Source organism: Nuphar pumila, chromosome 1 (genome assembly GCF_984573655.1).
Source record: "Nuphar pumila chromosome 1, dmNupPumi1.hap1.1, whole genome shotgun sequence".
NCBI classification, from domain to species: Eukaryota; Viridiplantae; Streptophyta; class Magnoliopsida; order Nymphaeales; family Nymphaeaceae; genus Nuphar; species Nuphar pumila.
In genome coordinates, this window is record NC_143249.1 from 173,901,205 (window position 1) to 173,920,940 (window position 19,736).

The window sequence follows — 19,736 nt, forward strand, 5'->3', positions numbered from 1 at the left end:
ATGAACCAAAAAAGAAAATCATTCTGGGTCTTCCACATGAATCCTTCTCCTCCAATCATTTTTATCCAATGCCATGTCCTCAGTGAGGTTCAAAGCATTCATATCCTTTCCTATCGTCTCCATCTAAGTCTTCCTAGGCCTACCCCGACCTCTTTTAACTAATATATTTTCCCATTTCTCCATCCTTCTAACTGGAGCATCATTAGGCCTTCGTCGAATATGTCCAAACCACCGTAAACGATTCTCTCTCATCTTATTTTCAATGGGTGCAACGCCTACCTTCTTACGTATCTCCTCGTTCTGAATTTTATCTTTTATTGTATTTCCACACATCCATCTCAGCATACGCATCTCAGCTACACTCATTTTTTTAATATGATGTCTCTTGGCAGCCCAACATTCCGTACCATATAGTAAAGCGGGCCTAATAGTCGTCCTATAAAACTTTTCCTTCAACCGCAATGGCATTCTATGATCGCACAACACTCCAGTTGCACTTTTCCATTTCATCCACCCAACCTTTATCCTATGATTTACATCTCCATCAATTTCTCCGATATCATGACAACCTTCCTCAACCTATGCTCAATCACCCTCTCTCAAAGTTTCATAGTATGACTCATGAGTTTTATACCACAATAGTTTGTGCAATCTTGTATGGCACCCTTATTCTTATATATAGGCACCAAAGTACTCTTCCTCCACTCCTTCGGCATCTTATTTATCCGCCAAATCTTGTTAAAAAGATTTGTCAACCATTCTAAACCATTCTCACCCAAGCATTTTCAAGCCTCGATAGGTATACCATCTGGTCCAACTGACTTTCTTGATTTCATATTTTTCAAAGCCTCTGCAATTTCTTTCTTTTGAATCTTGCGCATGAAGTCACGATTTATCTCATGAAAAGGAATGGAGAAGTCTCCAAGATCTTGAGCATGACTATCATTAAATAGCTTATCAAAATAATCTTTCCATCTCTCCTTAATCTCCTCATCTTTGACTAAAACCCTTTGCGTTTCATCTTTGATACATCTAACCATACCCAAATCCTTCGATTTCCTATCTCTCATCTTTGCAAGCCTATAAATATCCTTCTCGCCTTCTTTGGTATCCAACTTGTCATAAACCTCCTTATATACCTTAGCCCTCGCGTTTCGAACAACTTTTTTAGCTTCCTTCTTTGCTATCATATACTTCTCCAAATTCTCATTATCACGACTCTTACTTAGATTTCTATAACACTCTCTTTTAACCTTAATAGCTAATTTGACATCCTCGTTCCACCATGATGTATCCTTACCTAGTGGTGCACCGCCTTTAGACTCACCCAATACCTCCTTAGCTACTTTTCTCATACCACCCGCTATCTTATTCCACATTGATTCTGAATCCTCCTCGAGACACCAATCAACTTCCTTAACTACCTGCTCTACAAACATTCCTTGTTTAGCTCCTTTCAGTGCCCACCACTTAATTCTAGGATCTATCTTATGTCTATCCCTTTTGCGGCATTTTCTAATTCTAAGATCTAAAATTAAGACTTTATGTTGTGTAGCTACACTTTCTCATAGTATAACCTTACAATTGATGCAACAACCCCTATCTATCTTTTTAAGTAGGAAAAAATCTATCTGACTCGTATTAACCCCACTTTTAAATGTTACTAGGTGAGACTCCCTCTTCCTAAACCAAGTGTTGGCTAAGATCATATCATAGGACAAACCAAAATCTAAAATCCTTTCTCCACTAATAATATTAATGATATCCGTACCTAATACTAATTTAATAAGTAAAATCCTATCACCCTTCCTACGGACCTCAACTACATTATCTATAAACTCACGACTAATAACAATCCCTACTCCATTTCTATTCCTATTCCTATTTATTCCTGTATACTAAATCTTATATCCTCAAGGGTCTCTCACTTTTGCCTTCTCACCTACCCATTTGGTCTCTTGTAAACAGAAAATATCAATATTTCTCCTACACATAACATCTACTAACTCTACCAACTTACCAGTTAAAGACCCTATGTTCCAAGTGGCTAACCTAATTTTATGGTCTTGAACTATCGTTTTTACCTTCACCCGTCCAACAAAGTGAGGGAACCCTTGCCTATTTGACACCACACTCGGGCACCGGTGTGACTCGATGCTTTTGGGCGATGACCTAGCAATCCTTGGCCATTTATCACTGCCTCTTGGCCTATAGAGTACACCGCGTCGCTCAGTAGGGAACACCCCAACGAAATTCTCATATTGGTTCATATTCAAAGGGTGTGACTAAGTTTTTATGCTGGCTTTCACTGGCCTACCGCAACCCTCCCGGCCTATAGAGTACACCGCGTCGCTCAGTAGGTAACTTTCGTTTGTTGCATAGTGAAAATTTTTGCATCTTTCTGGAGTGGCACATTAGTCTTCACATGGAAGACCAGGGGTTTTCACGTATACTTTAAATATACAATGCGTGGTGCAAACTCACTCAATAAATAATGCAGCTGCTAGAGTTGGATTAGCAAAATGAATACAAGATTTGTAGCTATTTCTTGTATACTTCAATGATTAGTTTTTGGTGGGATATATATAGTTTGAGCCTTTGAGGGTTGATTACTCTATTTAAATTTTCTTATGCATTTATCTATTGTCAACTGCTTTTGTTAGTTATGTTCTCTTATATTGCCCCTTTTTGTTTATACCTGTTCTATGTTGTCAAACTTCACCGTGAACTTTTTTCATGATGTAGGTTGCATTTAAAACTGGAGATTTCAAGCAACAAGTTATTTTTATTGGTGGACTTACAGATGGTTTTTTGGCAACAAAGTATGAAGTTCTTTTCCATATTATGCTTATTTTTGTTATTTACAATTTTCCTAAGATATTGATGTGGAAGGAAGGAACATTGTTCCTTAAGCTTGTATATTTTAATGCTAGAATTAAAATTGAACGTAGAAATCTATTAATTAATAGTTAGGGAATAATCTAGGAAGCCAAGAAAATATGTTTTCTTGATACTAAGGTTGTTAAGAAATTGGAATAATGGATATTTGATTGAGGTGCGTAATGATTGGCAAATTTGACTAGTTTTAATGTATTTCATCTATCTTCATACCATAAATAGCTGATTTCATCCAAAGATGAATTTACTCAAGCCTAAGGGAGAATGATGCAAGTGATTGTATGGTCTATGATTGCAATATAAATCAACATAGTGAGGGTGATTCAGTCTCTGCAGCGGATGTAGTTGGGGACCTAATGCCAAGCCAAGTGAACCCTACTGTACATAGATTTACTTGGCATACTAATGGAAAAAGAAATTTTGCATATAACTCATCATTGTAGTTTGGATCTATTCCATTTCCAGATCAAGATCTGTGTGTGTTTAATTTAAGTCCAAGATCTAACAGTGATTAAATTGTAACCGGTTGCAAATTAGGATTCTTAGAGAATCATTAGATACAAGTTGGAATTTTCGACTACATAAGAAGATGACAAGGGGGAGAGGACTAATTCTGAAATGACTGAAAAACCCTCCTTTATTTCTTGCTTCATTAGGTTATTGCTTAGTTGTACGTAGTTATTCTTTAATTGGTTCTAATTATGATATCATCCACACGTCTCATGAGCAGTCTTTTTGTCATTTGCATCAGTCTTCCTCTGTTTATGCTTTTGCTTTTGTGTTTCTAGGACGTGATTAAAATCTTTCTTATTTGTTAATTGGTGTTGTGAACTATACACACCTATCAAAGATGGTATTTATACATAGTTGAATGAGTGATACACTTGGAAATTTTCATTTCTATGGTGCTTTGAAGCCATGTTAGTGCGATATGAAAAGTTCACATGCACATGAAGTAAGACTTTCTTTATCCAAAAGCAATTTTTTGGAAAAGGTCACAGAAGGCACCTCCAAGAAAAGCAGAATAGTGAAATTGTTCATCTTGGGTTTCAAACACATAATGATGTCGGATGCCCTCATTCATTATGAGGGCTCTATCCTTTGAAATCTTCATCAATCACCTCCTATTTTAATTTCTGAACTTTCATATGCCTATTGAAATTGGGCTGCACTCCACCAGATTGAGAGTGGCCACCATTCATATGTTTCTTGCTTTGGGAATCATGGGTATTTTTGGTTGAAGGTAGTAAGAAGGTTGCTTATTAGCTTTGATTCTTGAAAGCCACATTTCACATTTGAGACTCCAACTAAGTAGTGTAATTAGCATATGAAGAAAGCACAAATTCCGATTTTTAGAGTTGATTTTAGATTCTTTTTTCTGGTTTTCCACTATGTTAGCTGCTGATGTCACCACAGGGGAAACAAGAAATATAGAAAATATTCAAATATTTGGATGGGAAAACTGCATATCTGCAGCATCCTTTATCTGGCTGACATTTATCACTAATATACCTTTTCTTTTCTGCCCTGTCCTTTCTTATTTGTTTTATCCTTTCTTTGATTTTATTTGTTATTACTTGTTTTGTTGAATCTTTCTTTCTTTATGCGAAAAAAAATATGTATTTCATGTTGTATGTTAAGCATGTTTTGTTGCAATAATTTCTATAAATTGATATATCATCAGCTATGGTAGTTGTGTTGTAGCAGTCTTCTAATGTGATATTCATAATTATAGAGGATCATCTAAGTCTGAAAAATGATAATCCTGATGAAACTAATGAACTTTTCATACTACACGATGTGTTGCCTGGATTATGCCATTTTTTTTTCATAAATTATGCATTATTTATTTGTACAACAATATATTCCATAATTATGGAATGGGTTTAGTTTTCTTCAGTTAGGATTCTGTTCTTATGAGAATGATAAATTTTTTCAGATATTTGGAACCTTTATCTGTTGCAATGGAAAATGAAAAGTGGTCACTTGTTCAACCCTTGTTGTCATCCTCATATACAGGCTATGGCATCTCTAGCTTGAAGCAGGTAAGCAGTCTCTGATACAGACAGATATTGAGTAACATTTGCTGGACTTCTTTTTATGTCAATTTGCCCTAAAACTTGTTACCCCTAAAACCTTGTTTGGATTCCTAGGCCATGATACAGTTTTGATAAAGTGTAATCTTTGCACCAAATGACTCTTCTTTCTAAATTTAAATGTGTGCATATGCTCAGATATACTCTCCATAAAAGAACAAAAGCACATGTAAGTTTTCATCTACTAACATGCATCTTATGAAAGATTGAAGTACCCTTAGCACCGTTAAGGGCTGATATTGTATGGGAATCTCAATATCCTATCTGTTTTCATTTCATACTAATTGTTAAAAAGTGTTATTCTGTGGTATATAAATTCTAATTTTGGTGTCACAAGGTACCGGTTGTGTTCAGGAAAGGGTACCTAAGATTGGCACCATAGACTGTAATATTGTAGCTGGACCATTAGTCCGTTTGTTTATATTGAGATATCATAACCTTCTCTTCTATATAAAGGGACGTCTTTCCCCTGAATTTCTTGTTCTCAACAGCCTTTCTAGGTATTTATCATGTATAGTCGCATTGTTCTTGATTCTCTCAGTGTTCTTGTTGATGCTCAAGTTATCCTAGTGATATTAATTTTAGGCAGTTTGTCCGTTTAGATCGCTGCTCACGACTGTTCTAAATTGATTTCCCCATGTTACCATGATGCCCACATTATCCTAGTGGTATTAATTTAGGGAGTTTTTTGTCCAATCATTAGTTCATTGCTCACTCTTGGTCGAAAATTGATTTCAACATGTTCCCATGATATATATATATATATATATACACACACACACACACACACACACACACCTATGTCACATGGGTGCGGGTGCGGGGATTCGGCACTTCCAAAAAACCCGGGTGCAGGAGTGCGGCAGGGGCAAAAATGTATATATATATATATCATGTATAGTGTATATGTATGAATGCATGGTAGCTGTTAAGGTCCATGACATTTATGCCCAACTTATTTTTTACCATTTTTTTATCTTATATGGTTGTCCCCAAAGATGATTGTGGAGCCTGATTCATTGTTTTTGCCCTTGCAGGAAGGGGGGTCCGGGGGCTCCCCCCGGCGCGGGTCCCGCTGCGCGGTCAGCAGGCGGGGGTCCGGGGGGGCCCCCTCTGGCGGGGGGTTATAGGGGGGCAGCCCCCCCCCCCCCCCAAAGATTTTTTTTTAAATTCCGCAGCCCATTTCATAGGGCAATTTTTTTTAAAAAAAAAAAATCCAAAAAATGGACAAAAATGACCCTGGGTGCGGTCAACGCACCCAGGGTCGGGTTGACTGCACCCGGTGCCGCACCCGCGTCGAGTCGCGTCGACGCGGGTGCGGCACTCTGCTAGCCGAATCCCTGCGACATAGACACACACACATCTGCCATTTTCAAGATGATATTTTAAACTTTTCATAAATGAAGCACGAGGACCACCATTTCAAGATTTTGAAGCAAAATGACTGGGTGAACTTGTTAAAGTCTGCTACTTGTGGACATTGATTGCTGTTACATCCTTTACCACCTAATGATGTGTTTGTGTTCTTCTCAGAAGTTCCGTCACACTATCTGTTACTAGTTAAGTCTGCTTGTACTATAATTCTATGTTCACTTTCTGTGCTTGAGTTTGCTGGTTGGGGATTCTCTACATGCAACCAAATTGAACCTTTTTTGCAGCTTGATGTATAATAATAATAATCTAATATGATAATTCAAGTATGGTAGTTAGTTGTCAGTTATACTCAACACCACAAAAATTTGCTATTACAATATAACTAAAATGCTTCTTTTGCATGAGAATTGGAGGATCATTTGCCTTTAAATTCTTTAGTTTGATGCATTTAGGATTGCGATTGCTTGTTTGGTATAACAATTTTAGATCTATACATTTCAAATCTTATACTGAGGAGGATGTTGCTCGATAGGTTGGCACTTTTATTTATATGTGCAACTAGAAGGAATGCTTTTTACCATCCCAAGGCCTATATTTATTTTATTCTTTGAGCTGAAGTGGAAGTACTTTCATTACTTAATTATGCCGTCATCCTTACATAAAGACACTCAAGGTTTTAGAATGGTCATCAGCTTCACAAATATATGATGTCATTTCCTAATATTTCTCTGGTGTCCACACTGAAGGACTCTCTGGAGATTGATCAACTGATTAGCTACTTAATAAACAAGGAAAACTCAGAAGGTGTGGTATTGGTTGGTCACAGTACTGGGTGTCAGGTAATGGATTGGTTACTTGACAGAATCTGAAAAGTTAATTCTACTTGTTCTTTTTCATGAAACTAAATGGATTCATTGCATTTGTGCTATGTGTCAGGATATAGTGCATTACATGCGTACGAATACTGCATGCTCCAGGGCTGTGCGCGGGGCCATTTTACAGGTACTACTTACCACCATAATCACCTACATCGTTAAAGGTAATTTCGCGATGAAAATGAACTCAAAGCTCTAAAAAGGCTAAGACATAGGAATTTCAAGATCTTTCTAAGAGTAAGAAAACAATAGGGTGTAGATGGGTCTTTAAGGTTAAAACTTTGGACTCGTGTACATGCTACCCACTGGGCCAACTGCACGTCCTCCTTCCCAAATTAGCTCTACCAAGCACATCTCTGCTGAAGTTACCATATTTATGTAAAGTTCAGGAAACAAATATAGGAAACTTCTATATATAACTCGAGAGATTTGGTCATATTGAACGTTTCAGATCCGAAGAACACATTAATTCATATGAGAATGTGGTGGTTTTTTACTTTTTAATGTGTGATACTGATTTTTCTGATCTGGGGATTCTTGTGTGATGTAAATTGGCTATCCATGCTCACCCAAATTAATTGGTTTTCATTTCTAGATTATGTTTTTTTTGAACAAGCGAAGCAGATACAGGGAATCTTTGTTAATTTAGTCTAGAATGTGACCATAAAATTGTCATAGGTGATTAAAAGTTATATTTCACTGTCTATATTTTATGGGTGACACTATGTCTGTCACCTATTTTGCTAAGCTTATGCCTAATGGATGCCTAAGAGGAAGAAATGGGAATAGTGCAAGTATTGAAACTATCAACCATGTCGCAGAAATGATGTCTTTGTGAAGTTTGACTAGCATCAATAGTACTTGATTTAAGTGTATGATGACCTACTAGTTCTTTTACAGCTAAGTTCAACTGACTGATATTGTTTAGGCACCAGTGAGTGATCGGGAGTATCGAGCAACTCTTCCTGAAACTGCTGCAATGATTGATCTGGCTGCAAAATTGATTAGTGAAGGTCGAGAAATGGATTTAATGCCCAGGGAAGCAAATCCAGAAGCTCCAATAACTGCTTATAGGTGGGTAATATGACAAGATTCTATATTTGGAAGCTTTTTTACCTGTCATTATCTGTGTCTTACTACATTTTTTTTGTAGATATTTTTTTTTCATTTGAAAACCATTATTTCACTTCACCTTATAATCATTTAGAAGAGAACTTTTTTCTATCATCCGAGCTCATTATTTGATATTTCCCTCACATATGTGCCACTTTTAGTTCTTTCTGTAATTTTATTGTAAACGTATAGGGATGTTTTGTTGAACCCTCTAGTGATTTTTTTATAGAACTGACATGGAAGTTTGCCATGTATAATAAGTTTTTACCTGATTGGATAGTTTTTGCACATTTGCATACATGTGAGTTGGTGTGAGTTTGGGGATAAGGTGTGAATATCATAAAATTTGGTATTATAACTATGTAAAATATGTTTATCCGAAAATATGCAACCAAATACTCAGTAATATGTTAATTTGGCATTCCATGCATATTAGGAAGATAAAATAAACAGGATGATGCATGTTACCTAAAACTGCAGTAAGTTGTAATCATATCCTAAGTCTACTCAAGGACAAGAAGCCTTCTTCTAGAAGGCTATGGGGTACTTGATGTAAAGTGAGTAGAGTCACCAAATGAGAGCAAATGTCCACCAAAGTATCTAAATGAACACACACAAACAGCCACTATGGGCACATTCACAAAGGCTACTAAGGGCACTGTGATCGTTGCAAAAAATTTTCTTTTATTCTTTTTTAGGAAAAAAGAGAAAAACTCTCGCAACGTCTCACTTGACCTTTTATAAAGATGTTTTGAAATTACTCGCCTTCGTTTTGAAATTTGCGAGAAAATGGGGAGACGGGATTCGCTCGTCGGTACGAGGTTCAACCGTTCTTGACCCCTTTACTAGGGGCAATTGAACAAATGATTAAATTTATGCCTTTGACTTGCCTAAATTTGTCTAAGAAATTATTCTAAGTCCTAAAATACACATTGAATCATGCTTTTGCTATGATTTTAAGTTTGAGAATATGTATGCTTTTGATAATTTTTCAGAAATCTGAATCTTCCAAGTGATTTTGAAATGGATTTGAAAGTATCCTTTAAGAGATGACTTTGAAGTTCAGAAATCGATTTAGATTTGGAAATTGAAATGAATTTGACAGTTTGAATTTTGAAATTGAATTCTAAGTTAAGAAATTTGAAGTCTGAATTGATTGAAAATTGAATTTGGAATTGGATTTTTGAATTGAGAATTGAATTCAGAATCAAACTTGGAATTTTGTGATTGCTTTTAGAATTGAATTTGAAAATCAGAATTAGATTTGAAGTTGAAAATTAGAATTGAACTTTGAATTTAAAATTAAAGAATTGAAATCAGAAGTTGAAAATATAATTGAATTTGAAATTTAAACTAAAAAAGTTGAAATTTGAAGTTTTGGAAATGAAATTGGAATTTAGAATTAGAAATTCAAAATGAAATTCAAAATTTAATTTGGAATAAAAATCGAGAATTGAAATGAAATAAAGAATTGAAATTTGAAAAATAGAAAATTTGAAAAATAGAAAATTTGAAATTGACATTTGAATTTCAAATGGAATTCAAATTTTAAAATTTAAAGTTTAAGTGAAATAGAAAATTGAAATTAAATTTTGGAAGAAAATGGAAAATTGAGATTGCAATCAAATTCAAAATTTAAAATTTAAAATTTGAAAATGGAGAATTGAAATTGATTTTAAAATTGAAATAAATCAATATTTGAAATCTGAATAAGAATTTGAAGTTAATATTTGAAATGAAAATGAAGTTTAAATTTAAATTTCGAAAATGGGAAAGGAAAATAAATTTGAATTTTGAAAATTAAAAATAGAATTTAAAACTGAATGAAATTGGAAATTGAAGTCAAAATTGAAATTATTTTAGATTTTGAAGATACTTTGAATTTGCAAATGATTTTAAATTTTAAATTGAAATTCAATTTCGAAATAGTTTTGATCTTTACTTTTGATAACAAAATGAAAATTAAACTTCGAAAATCACTTGGAAAATACTTTGAAATTGAAAATACTTGGATAATTTGGAAAAATGGAAAATATTGATGCAATTCTATCTTAAATGATGAATGTATTTAAAAAGAATTTATTTGAAATTGGAATTAAAATCAAACTTCATTCTTTAATAGAATTAAAACAAAATTAAAACTTTAATATATTCATAACTATGGTCACAAACATATTCTAATTTTAATCTTTATCTAAATTTCAATAAAGAATGAAATGGATTTTTGTGCCTTTATAGAATTAAAACAAGATTAAATTTTCGTATATTTATGATTATGACCATGAATATACTTTGATTTAATCTTTATTTTAGATTCTAATAAAGGAAGAAAATATATTTGAAATATGATGATCTTTTAAAATAAATTGTATTTTAACAAAGAATGACAATTTTAAGTATTATTCATATCTCGACTATGGCCGTGAATACGAACTTTACTTAACATTATTTATCTTTTATTAAATGGTGCACGTGCCATTCATGTTTCCATAGTGTTTTTAAGAAAAAAAAAATGCAACAAATTAAAATGAAGAAAATTAAACTAAGATGCTCATTCATTCTAAACTAAGCATAAAGTAAATTTTCTCATTAATGTATTATTACAATACTTGAATGAATTACATTAATTGAAAATAAAGAAAAGAAATAATCTTGCAAAATGAACAAACATGTTAGAAATAAATGTAGGCATTTATGGATTTTCTTTAATTATTGAAAAATTGAAGAAAAATCCATAACTTAGTTTTTTTATGCCCCAAAAAATAAAGGAAAAATCCATAAACATGCCAAAAAATTATGAAATTTTATGTGGATAAACTAGAACTAAAATGAAAGAAAACTCTTTTTACGGATTTCAAAAATGAATTTTCATTAAAGAGAACACATCAAAACAAGTTGAAATGAAATTCAAAAAAAATGCTTAAAAAGGTTAAGTAACAGGGTTCCGACTTTTGATCAGAATAAGATATGAAAACGTATTAGAAATCACTGAAAATTTATGGAGATAAACTAGAGGTGTAAAGGAGAAATCTCCAATTTACAGATATAAAAAATGATCTTCCATAAGGGAGATCTCATCTGATCAAGTTGATCAAAAATCTGTAAAAGCTTGTGAAAGAAAATTCAACATGTTTCTGATTTTTGATCCGAATGATAAATGAAAAATTATGAAAATTGACATGCACAAACTAGACATTTTAAGGAGAAAACTCCTTTTTACAAATTTAAAAAATGATCTCTCATTAAGGAGATATGAATGCAACAAGTTGGTTTTAAGTCAAAATAATGACTGTAATTGCAAACAGACAAGGTTTCAACTTAAAATGAAAAAGAAATAAAAATATTCCATAGAAATGAATTAAAATTTACACGAGGAAACTAAACATGCAGATGAAGACGATTCTTTTTACAAATTTTAAAAATGATCTCCCATTAAGTAGATATCATTGAAACCAAATGGGTTAAAAATTATACCATAAAAGTGACACAGTAAAACATATTTGCGGTTTTTGGACAAAATCAGATATCACTACACCTTTGAAATTGATAAAAATTTACATGAAGAAACTAGATTTAATGCTGGAGATTTTCCTTTTTACAGATTTGAAATGTCATCTCTGGTTAGGGAGGAATCACTCAAACAAGTTGGTCTAATTTCAGTGAAAATCCAGACGAGGCTAAACAGCAGGGTCCGAATCCTGATTTTTTTGAGGGATCAAAACATATCAGAATGATCTGATTTTTGGTGTGGATCTTGAAAACATACTAATAAAGATGTGGTAAAAAAATGAGATCAAAATAAGACCTAATTATATGCGAAATGATGAAGGAAAAAACGAACTAGAATTGAAAATATCATCTCAACACCATTGAATGAAATAGAATCTCAAAATAGATTGATCCAATGATCAAAACGTGAGATCTATCATTCTATATCATTGATGATAATGAAAATGATATAAAAACATAAATGAAAGCATATGAAATGAAATCAAAAGCATTGGGACATAAATTGAAATTGATTTTGCCCATAAAATATAGAATTTGATCTATTGACGATCAAATCCTAATTCTAAATGGCTAAAATGGAAATACATAATGTAAATAACAATTTGAATGAATCAAAACATAGGAAATGAAAATTTACATGGAATTAAACTAGATCTACATTACTATTACATGAAATTGAAAGAAAATGCAAGAAAAAAGAGAAGAAAGGGCGGAGGGGGGGGGGGATTTTTGAGAAATTTAAGAGAATAGAAAGAAAAGAGAAAAAGAAATAAAAAAGAAATGAAGAGAGATGGCCTACCTTAGGCTTCTTCTTCCTTGCTCCAGCCACTAACTCCAAGCTTGAACCACCAAATGCCAAGGAGGGGAGTTTTCTTCTTTGGAAAACTCTTCACTCCTAGATGAGAAAAAGAGAAGAGAGAGGAGAAGGGAAGATAAGGAGATTTTTTTTATTCTCTCAATTTCTCAATCTTCAACTTGATGAGAAGAGAGACCCCCAAGGGGTCTATTTATAGTTGAGTAATGAGGTTGGCTTTTGCAAAACTTTAGATATGAGACTAAAAATTCTCAAAAAGTAGAAGTCAAGCCCATTTGGGCATTTTTCTTTTTTTGTAAAGGGGCATAAATGTCCTTTTGGAAAAGTTTTTGCACATGGCACCCTTGCTTGCCCATGGTTGTCTATGTGGCAGGGGGGGGGGGGGGGCTCGTATGGGGTTGGCGCCAACCCCATGTGGGTCTTTTCCCAAATTTGTAAATGGGAAAAAGTGCCCTTTGTGAAATCTTTTGACACATGGCACCCTCTTGCAAGGGGGTGCCCATGTGTGTCTTTTTTTTATTTTAGAGATGGGCAAAATGAGATTTTTTTGAAAAATCTGACACATGGCATCACCTTGTGGGTGATGCTCACGTGGGTTTTTAAAAGCAAAGGGGATTTTTAAAGGTACTTTGAAAAACGATTTGGTTAAAAATGCCAAGTGGCGCCCTTCTACAACAACAACAACAACAACAACTACGCCTTCATCCCAAAACAATTGGGGTCAGCGATATGAACCAAAAAAGAAATTCATTTTGGGTCTTCCACATGAATCCTTTTCCTCCAATCATTTCTATCCAACGCCATGTCCTCGGTGAGGTTCAAAGCATTCATATCCTTTCCTATCATCTCCATCCAAGTCTTCCTAGGCCTACCCCGACCTCTTTTAACTAATATATTTTCCCATTTCTCCAACCTTCTAACTGGAGCATCATTAGGCCTTCGCCGAACATGTCCAAACCACCGTAAACGATTCTCTCGCATCTTATTTTCAATGGGTGCAACACCTACCTTCTTACGTATCTCTTCGTTCCGAATCTTATCTTTTATTGTATTTCCACACATCCATCTAAGCATCCGCATCTCAGCTACACTCATTTTTTGAATATGATGTCTCTTGGCAGCCCAACATTCCGTACCATATAGTAAAGCGGGTCTAATAGTCGTCCTATAAAACTTTCCCTTCAACCGCAATGGCATTCTACGATCGCACAGCACTCCAGTAGCACTTTTCCATTTCATCCACCCAACCTTTATCCTATGATTTACATCTCCATCAATTTCTCCATACTTTTGAATGATGGATCCCAAATATTTGAAATAATCATTCACCGGTATATCTTGCTCACCAAGCTTCACTACACTCCCATCCCGACTTCGTTGCTTACTAAACCGACATTCCATATATTCAGTCTTACTCTTACTCAACTTAAAACCTCTCGCTTCCAATGTCTGTCTCCATAATTCTAACTTAGCATTAACCCCAGCTCTAGACTCATCAATCAAAACAATATCATCAGCAAACAACATACACCACGGTACATTTTCTTGAATTGATCTCGTAAGCTCATCCATCACTATCGCAAATAGGAAAGGGCTTAAAGCAGATCCTTGATGTAACCCAACCGTTATCGGAAAATTGGTTGTCACCCCTCCACAAGTGCGGACATTGGTTACTACTCCTTCATACATATCTTTAATTATACTAATGTACTTGAGAGAAACACCTTTCTTCATCATTGTCCACCAGAGAACGTCCCTAGGTACTCTATCGTATGCCTTCTCTAAATCAATAAAAACCATATGCAAATCTTTGTTCCTCTCTCTATATCTTTCAATAAGTTGTCTAAGAAGATGTATAGCTTCCATAGTTGATCTTCCAGGCATAAAACCAAATTGATTCTCCGATATCATGACAACCTTCCTCAACCTAGACTCAATCACCCTCTCCCAAAGTTTCATAGTATGACTCATGAGTTTTATACCACGATAGTTTGTGCAATCTTGTATATCACCCTTATTCTTATATAAAGGCACCAAAGTACTCTTCCTCCACTCATTAGGCATCTTATTTGTTCGCCAAATCAAGTTAAAAAGATTTGTCAACCATTCTAAACCTTTCTCTCCCAAGCATTTCCAAGCCTCGATAGGTATACCATCTGGGCCAACTGCCCTTCTTGATTTCATTTTCTTCAAAGCCTCTGCAATTTCTTTCTTTTGAATCTTGCGCATGAAGTCACGATTTATCTCATGAAAAGGAATGGAGAAGTCTCCAAGATCTTGAGCATGACTATCATTAAATAGCTTATCAAAATAATCTTTCCATCTCTCCTTAATCTCCTCATCTTTGACTAAAACCCTTTGCGTTTCATCTTTGATACATCTAACCATACCCAAATCCTTCGATTTCCTATCTCTCATCTTTGCAAGCCTATAAATATCCTTCTCGCCTTCTTTGGTATCCAACTTGTCATAAACCTCCTTATATACCTTAGCCCTCGCGTTTCGAACAACTTTTTTAGCTTCCTTCTTTGCTATCATATACTTCTCCAAATTCTCATTATCACGACTCTTACTTAGATTTCTATAACACTCTCTTTTAACCTTAATAGCTAATTTGACATCCTCGTTCCACCATGATGTATCCTTACCTAGTGGTGCACCGCCTTTAGACTCACCCAATACCTCCTTAGCTACTTTTCTCATACCACCCGCTATCTTATTCCACATTGATTCTGAATCCTCCTCGAGACACCAATCAACTTCCTTAACTACCTGCTCTACAAACATTCCTTGTTTAGCTCCTTTCAGTGCCCACCACTTAATTCTAGGATCTATCCTATGTCTATCCCTTTTGCGGCATTGTCTAATTCTAAGATCTAAAATTAAGACTCTATGTTGTGTAGCTACACTTTCTCCTGGTATAACCTTACAATCGATGCAACAACCCCTATCTCTCTTTCTAAGTAGGAAAAAATCTATCTGACTCGTATTAACCCCACTTTTAAATGTTACTAGGTGAGACTCCCTCTTCCTAAACCAAGTGTTTGCTAAGATCATATCATAGGACAAACAAAAATCTAAAATCCTTTCTCCACTTTCATTTCTTTCTCCTATACCATAGCCTCCATGGATATTCTCAAATCCATCCCTACTAATGCCTACATGTCCATTAAGGTCACCGCCGATGAAAAGCTTTTCTCCATAGGATGTCTCTTGTACTACTCCATCTAAATCTTCCCAAAATTGATGCTTAATGGAATCATCTAAACCTACTTGAGGTGCATAAACACTAATAATATTAATAATATCCGTACCTAATACTAATTTAATAAGTAAAATTCTATCACCCTTCCTACGGACCTCAACTAAATTATCTATAAACTGACGACTCATAACAATCCCTACTCCATTCCTATTCCTATTTATTCCTGTATACCAAATCTTATATCCCCAAGGTTCTATCACTTTAGCTTTCTCACCTACCCATTTGGTCTCTTAAAGACATAAAATATCAATCTTTCTCCTACACATAACATCTACTAACTCTACCAACTTACCAGTTAAAGACCCTATGTTCCAAGTGGCTAACCTAATTTTATGGTCTTGGACTAACTTCTTTACCCCCACCCGTCCAACAAAGTGAGGGAACCCTTGCCTATTTGACACCACACCCGGGCGCCGGTGTGACGCGTCGCTTCTGGGCGACGACCTAGCAACCCTTGCACATTTATCACTGCCTCCGGGCCTAGAGAGTACAACGCGTCGCTCAGTAGGGAACGCCCCAACGAAATTCTCATATTGGTTCATTTTCATAGGATATGACAAAGTTTTTATGCTGGCTGTCACAAGCCTACCGCAACCCTCCTCCTTTATCCGGGCTTGGGACCGGCAGTGTATAACTACACAGGCGGAGTTCTGTGAAAATAATTTTTTTGGTTTTTTATTGTGAAAATTTAAGAAAGAAGGGGAATGAAATATGAAAATAAAAAAGGGGATTTTAGAAATAATTGAACTTCAAATATCGATTTTTGATTTATAAATTCCAAATTTGGCAAAACCGGATCCAGATTGAAATTTTGAGAATTTTTGCAAAACATTGATTTTGGTTTCTAAAATTTCAAAGATTTATCTTGAATTTGGGGATAAAAATTGGATTTTGATTTTGAAATTGAAATTGAAATCTCCAAATTGATTTTGAAAAAAAATTGGATTTTGAAAATGGATCTGGATCCATTTTGATATTTCGCAATCCAAATTGGATTTTAAACTGCATCCAGGGTATTTTTTAAAGGATTTTTGAAATTCAAAAGGTTATTTCTTTAAAATTGGGGATAAAGATTGGATTTTGATTTTGAATTTGAAAATCCCCAATTAACTTTAAATAAAAATTGGATTTTGAAACTGGATCTATTTTGATATTTCGAAATCCGAATTGAAATTTGAACTGGATCCAGGATGTTTTTCAAAGGATTTTTTGCAAAATGATGAATTTTGATTTGAACTCCCAAGATTGATTTTGAAACTAGAATAAAAACTGGGTTTTTGAAAGGGATCTGGATCCGAAGTTTTGAAAAGATTGGATCTGGATCTCGATTTGAAGGAATTTGGTTCAAAAATGGGAATCGAACCCTAAATTATGGATTTCTGAAGAATTACAAATGGAAAAGCCTCAAATTCATAATAATTTGGGATTTTGATTTTGGATCTTGGATCCAATTTCTGAGAATGAAATTGAATCTTGGATCTGAATCAGAAATCAATAAGTGAAATTGCATCTGAGATGTTAAATGAATTTGAGTTCAGAAATTTGATTGAATTGAACTTCTGAATAGATCAGATGGTGGACCCATACTGAAATGGATCCAAAGTTGCTTAATTGGATCCTAGATATCTGATGAGATATTCCAGGTTCAAAGAATGAAATCGGACTCTGGATATGGATTTCTGAACGAATCAGATAAAAAATCCAGGTCTGGGAAGAAATTAGACATCAAATCCAACATTGGATCCAATATCTGAATTGAAATGGATCAGATCTCGGGTATTGATGAAGTATTAGGTGAATGAATAAATCTGAGTCTGAATTTGGGTTTTTTCCCAATTCAGAAATTGTTGGAAACAGTGTCCCGGATAATTTTATTTTTTTTGGGTCTTCGCCCTGCAGGGGTAGAAACACGGTACTAAACTAGTTTGAGCTGGATTGGCTCAGAATGAGCTGATTCAGAAGCCAATTATACTCAGATGAATTAATTTCGGAGCTAAATCACTAGCTCAACCAGCTGGAGTCAGCTCGATCCGGATTGTTTTAAGCTCAAACGAGCTAAAAATGAGCTCGAATGAGCTGAAACGAAGGTCCGAGTGTGAAAAAGTGACTTTGAACTGAAACTGAACTACTCGAACTCCTGGTGAACTTAGATCAAACTCACTGGGATGGGATCTACTGGATTTGATTGACTCGGGGACAGTTTGGTTAAGATTTGAACTAAAGTGAGCTTATTTGGCCTGAAATGAGCTAAATTGGCTGAAATGGTCAGTATTCGCTCATGGTGAGCTCAGAGGAGGTAGAAATGACAGTCATTCTAACTTTTCTGAACCCGAGATGAGTTTGGTTAAACCTAACTAACGAGAAGTCTAAGGGTGACCTAGGGGTAAAATGGTAATTTTATTAACTGAAAGGGGGGGGGGGTAAACTGGTCTCTAAACTGGGATAAACCTATGGGTGAGACTCGATACTGCCCTACAGAGGACTGACATCTGTGAAATGAAGATGTCTGGAATGGACTTGGAAAATTTGGAGTGTTTACAGGCACACACCAAGAGAGCTCACAAAATATAAAAAATATATTTATTTATCTTCACAAAGGTATGCAAGAATCATACTTACAAAGGGGATAAGATCCCGTATTTATACACAAGGAGGGAGACTAGTTCTAACGACTAGATTTCTAGTCTTCTTAGTTGACTAAAATAAAAGAAAAGAAACTGAAGAATAAAAATAAAAAATAACGAATAAAAATGATAAATATATATTTGTTTGGTTACATATATATGTATATATTTATATATATATATATACATATTTGAATATGTATACATATAGATAAATACATATATATATATATATACATATATAGAATATATATATATATATATACATATATAGAATATATATATATATATACATTTTAACACTTGAATCACAGTAGACAGATCCATGTCTACAACGTTGACTGCCATGCTAAAGGTGAAGCACTTATAGAAACAAGTCCTGACATCATCAGCCTTGTCTAGAATGCAGGTTACAACCATTAAGAATGGCCAAAATGCTGGCATTTAGAAGACCTCTTAATTACCATATGTTATAAATGAATTAAATAAAAGGATTGATTTCATAAACCATGGTTTTGAACTTTTGATGCTGAAAAGTTGTGCTTAGGATCACAGTTACCAGAAGCTTCTTAGGTAGGTGGAAAGCACACTTCCCAAAAACTTGCTTCGGAAGTGTGATACTCGCTTTTGAAACTTTATGAGAATCTCGATTCCCCCACGCTTCTTCTATGCTTCACACGCATGGTTTATGCTGTTAAAATATTGATGTACACCATATATATATATATATGTTGAGATGTGTTTATAAGGTCAGCTTGGGGTTTGTGTATTATTGTCCCTTATTTGTTATTGTCTTTTATACTGTGGGTCTTTTTGTAATTTGACACAGATGTTTAATTTCTATTTAAGAAGAGATTAAACCTAATATGATAATCACTTTTGGGAGTCTCTATGGGAGTCAACTTCAACATGGTATCAGAGCATGGTGAGGTCCTTCCCGCCTGAAGCCTATTGACGTCTGCCCATCTTCTTCAGCAGCAGCAAATCTGGTCGGTGCCCTAGTCTTCTACATCATCGATTAGGTTTGCTTATTTTGGGTGGAGGACGTCTGTCAAGGAAGGGTCAGATCTGATATTGGGTCTCTGTCAGCCGAAACACCATTAAAATAGGTATGGTGTCGTGACAGGAATCTGGATCAGATCTGATCGTTGATGTCGAAAGTCGCGA

The 19,736-nt window shown here is 34.8% G+C and overlaps 1 protein-coding gene across 2 annotated transcripts in view; it reads left to right on the forward strand.

Annotated features, from left to right (window-relative positions):
* Nucleotides 1-19,736, forward strand: part of LOC149851314 (UPF0613 protein PB24D3.06c-like) — a 66,409-nt gene that overhangs the window by 13,540 nt on the left and 33,133 nt on the right. For both annotated transcript variants that reach the window (XM_090014632.1, XM_090014637.1), the window contains 5 exons: nucleotides 2,746-2,822; nucleotides 4,838-4,943; nucleotides 7,115-7,207; nucleotides 7,305-7,370; nucleotides 8,172-8,317. In XM_090014632.1, coding sequence (XP_089870758.1) covers nucleotides 2,746-2,822; nucleotides 4,838-4,943; nucleotides 7,115-7,207; nucleotides 7,305-7,370; nucleotides 8,172-8,317 — 488 coding nt within the window. The remainder of the gene's footprint in view (nucleotides 1-2,745; nucleotides 2,823-4,837; nucleotides 4,944-7,114; nucleotides 7,208-7,304; nucleotides 7,371-8,171; nucleotides 8,318-19,736) is intronic.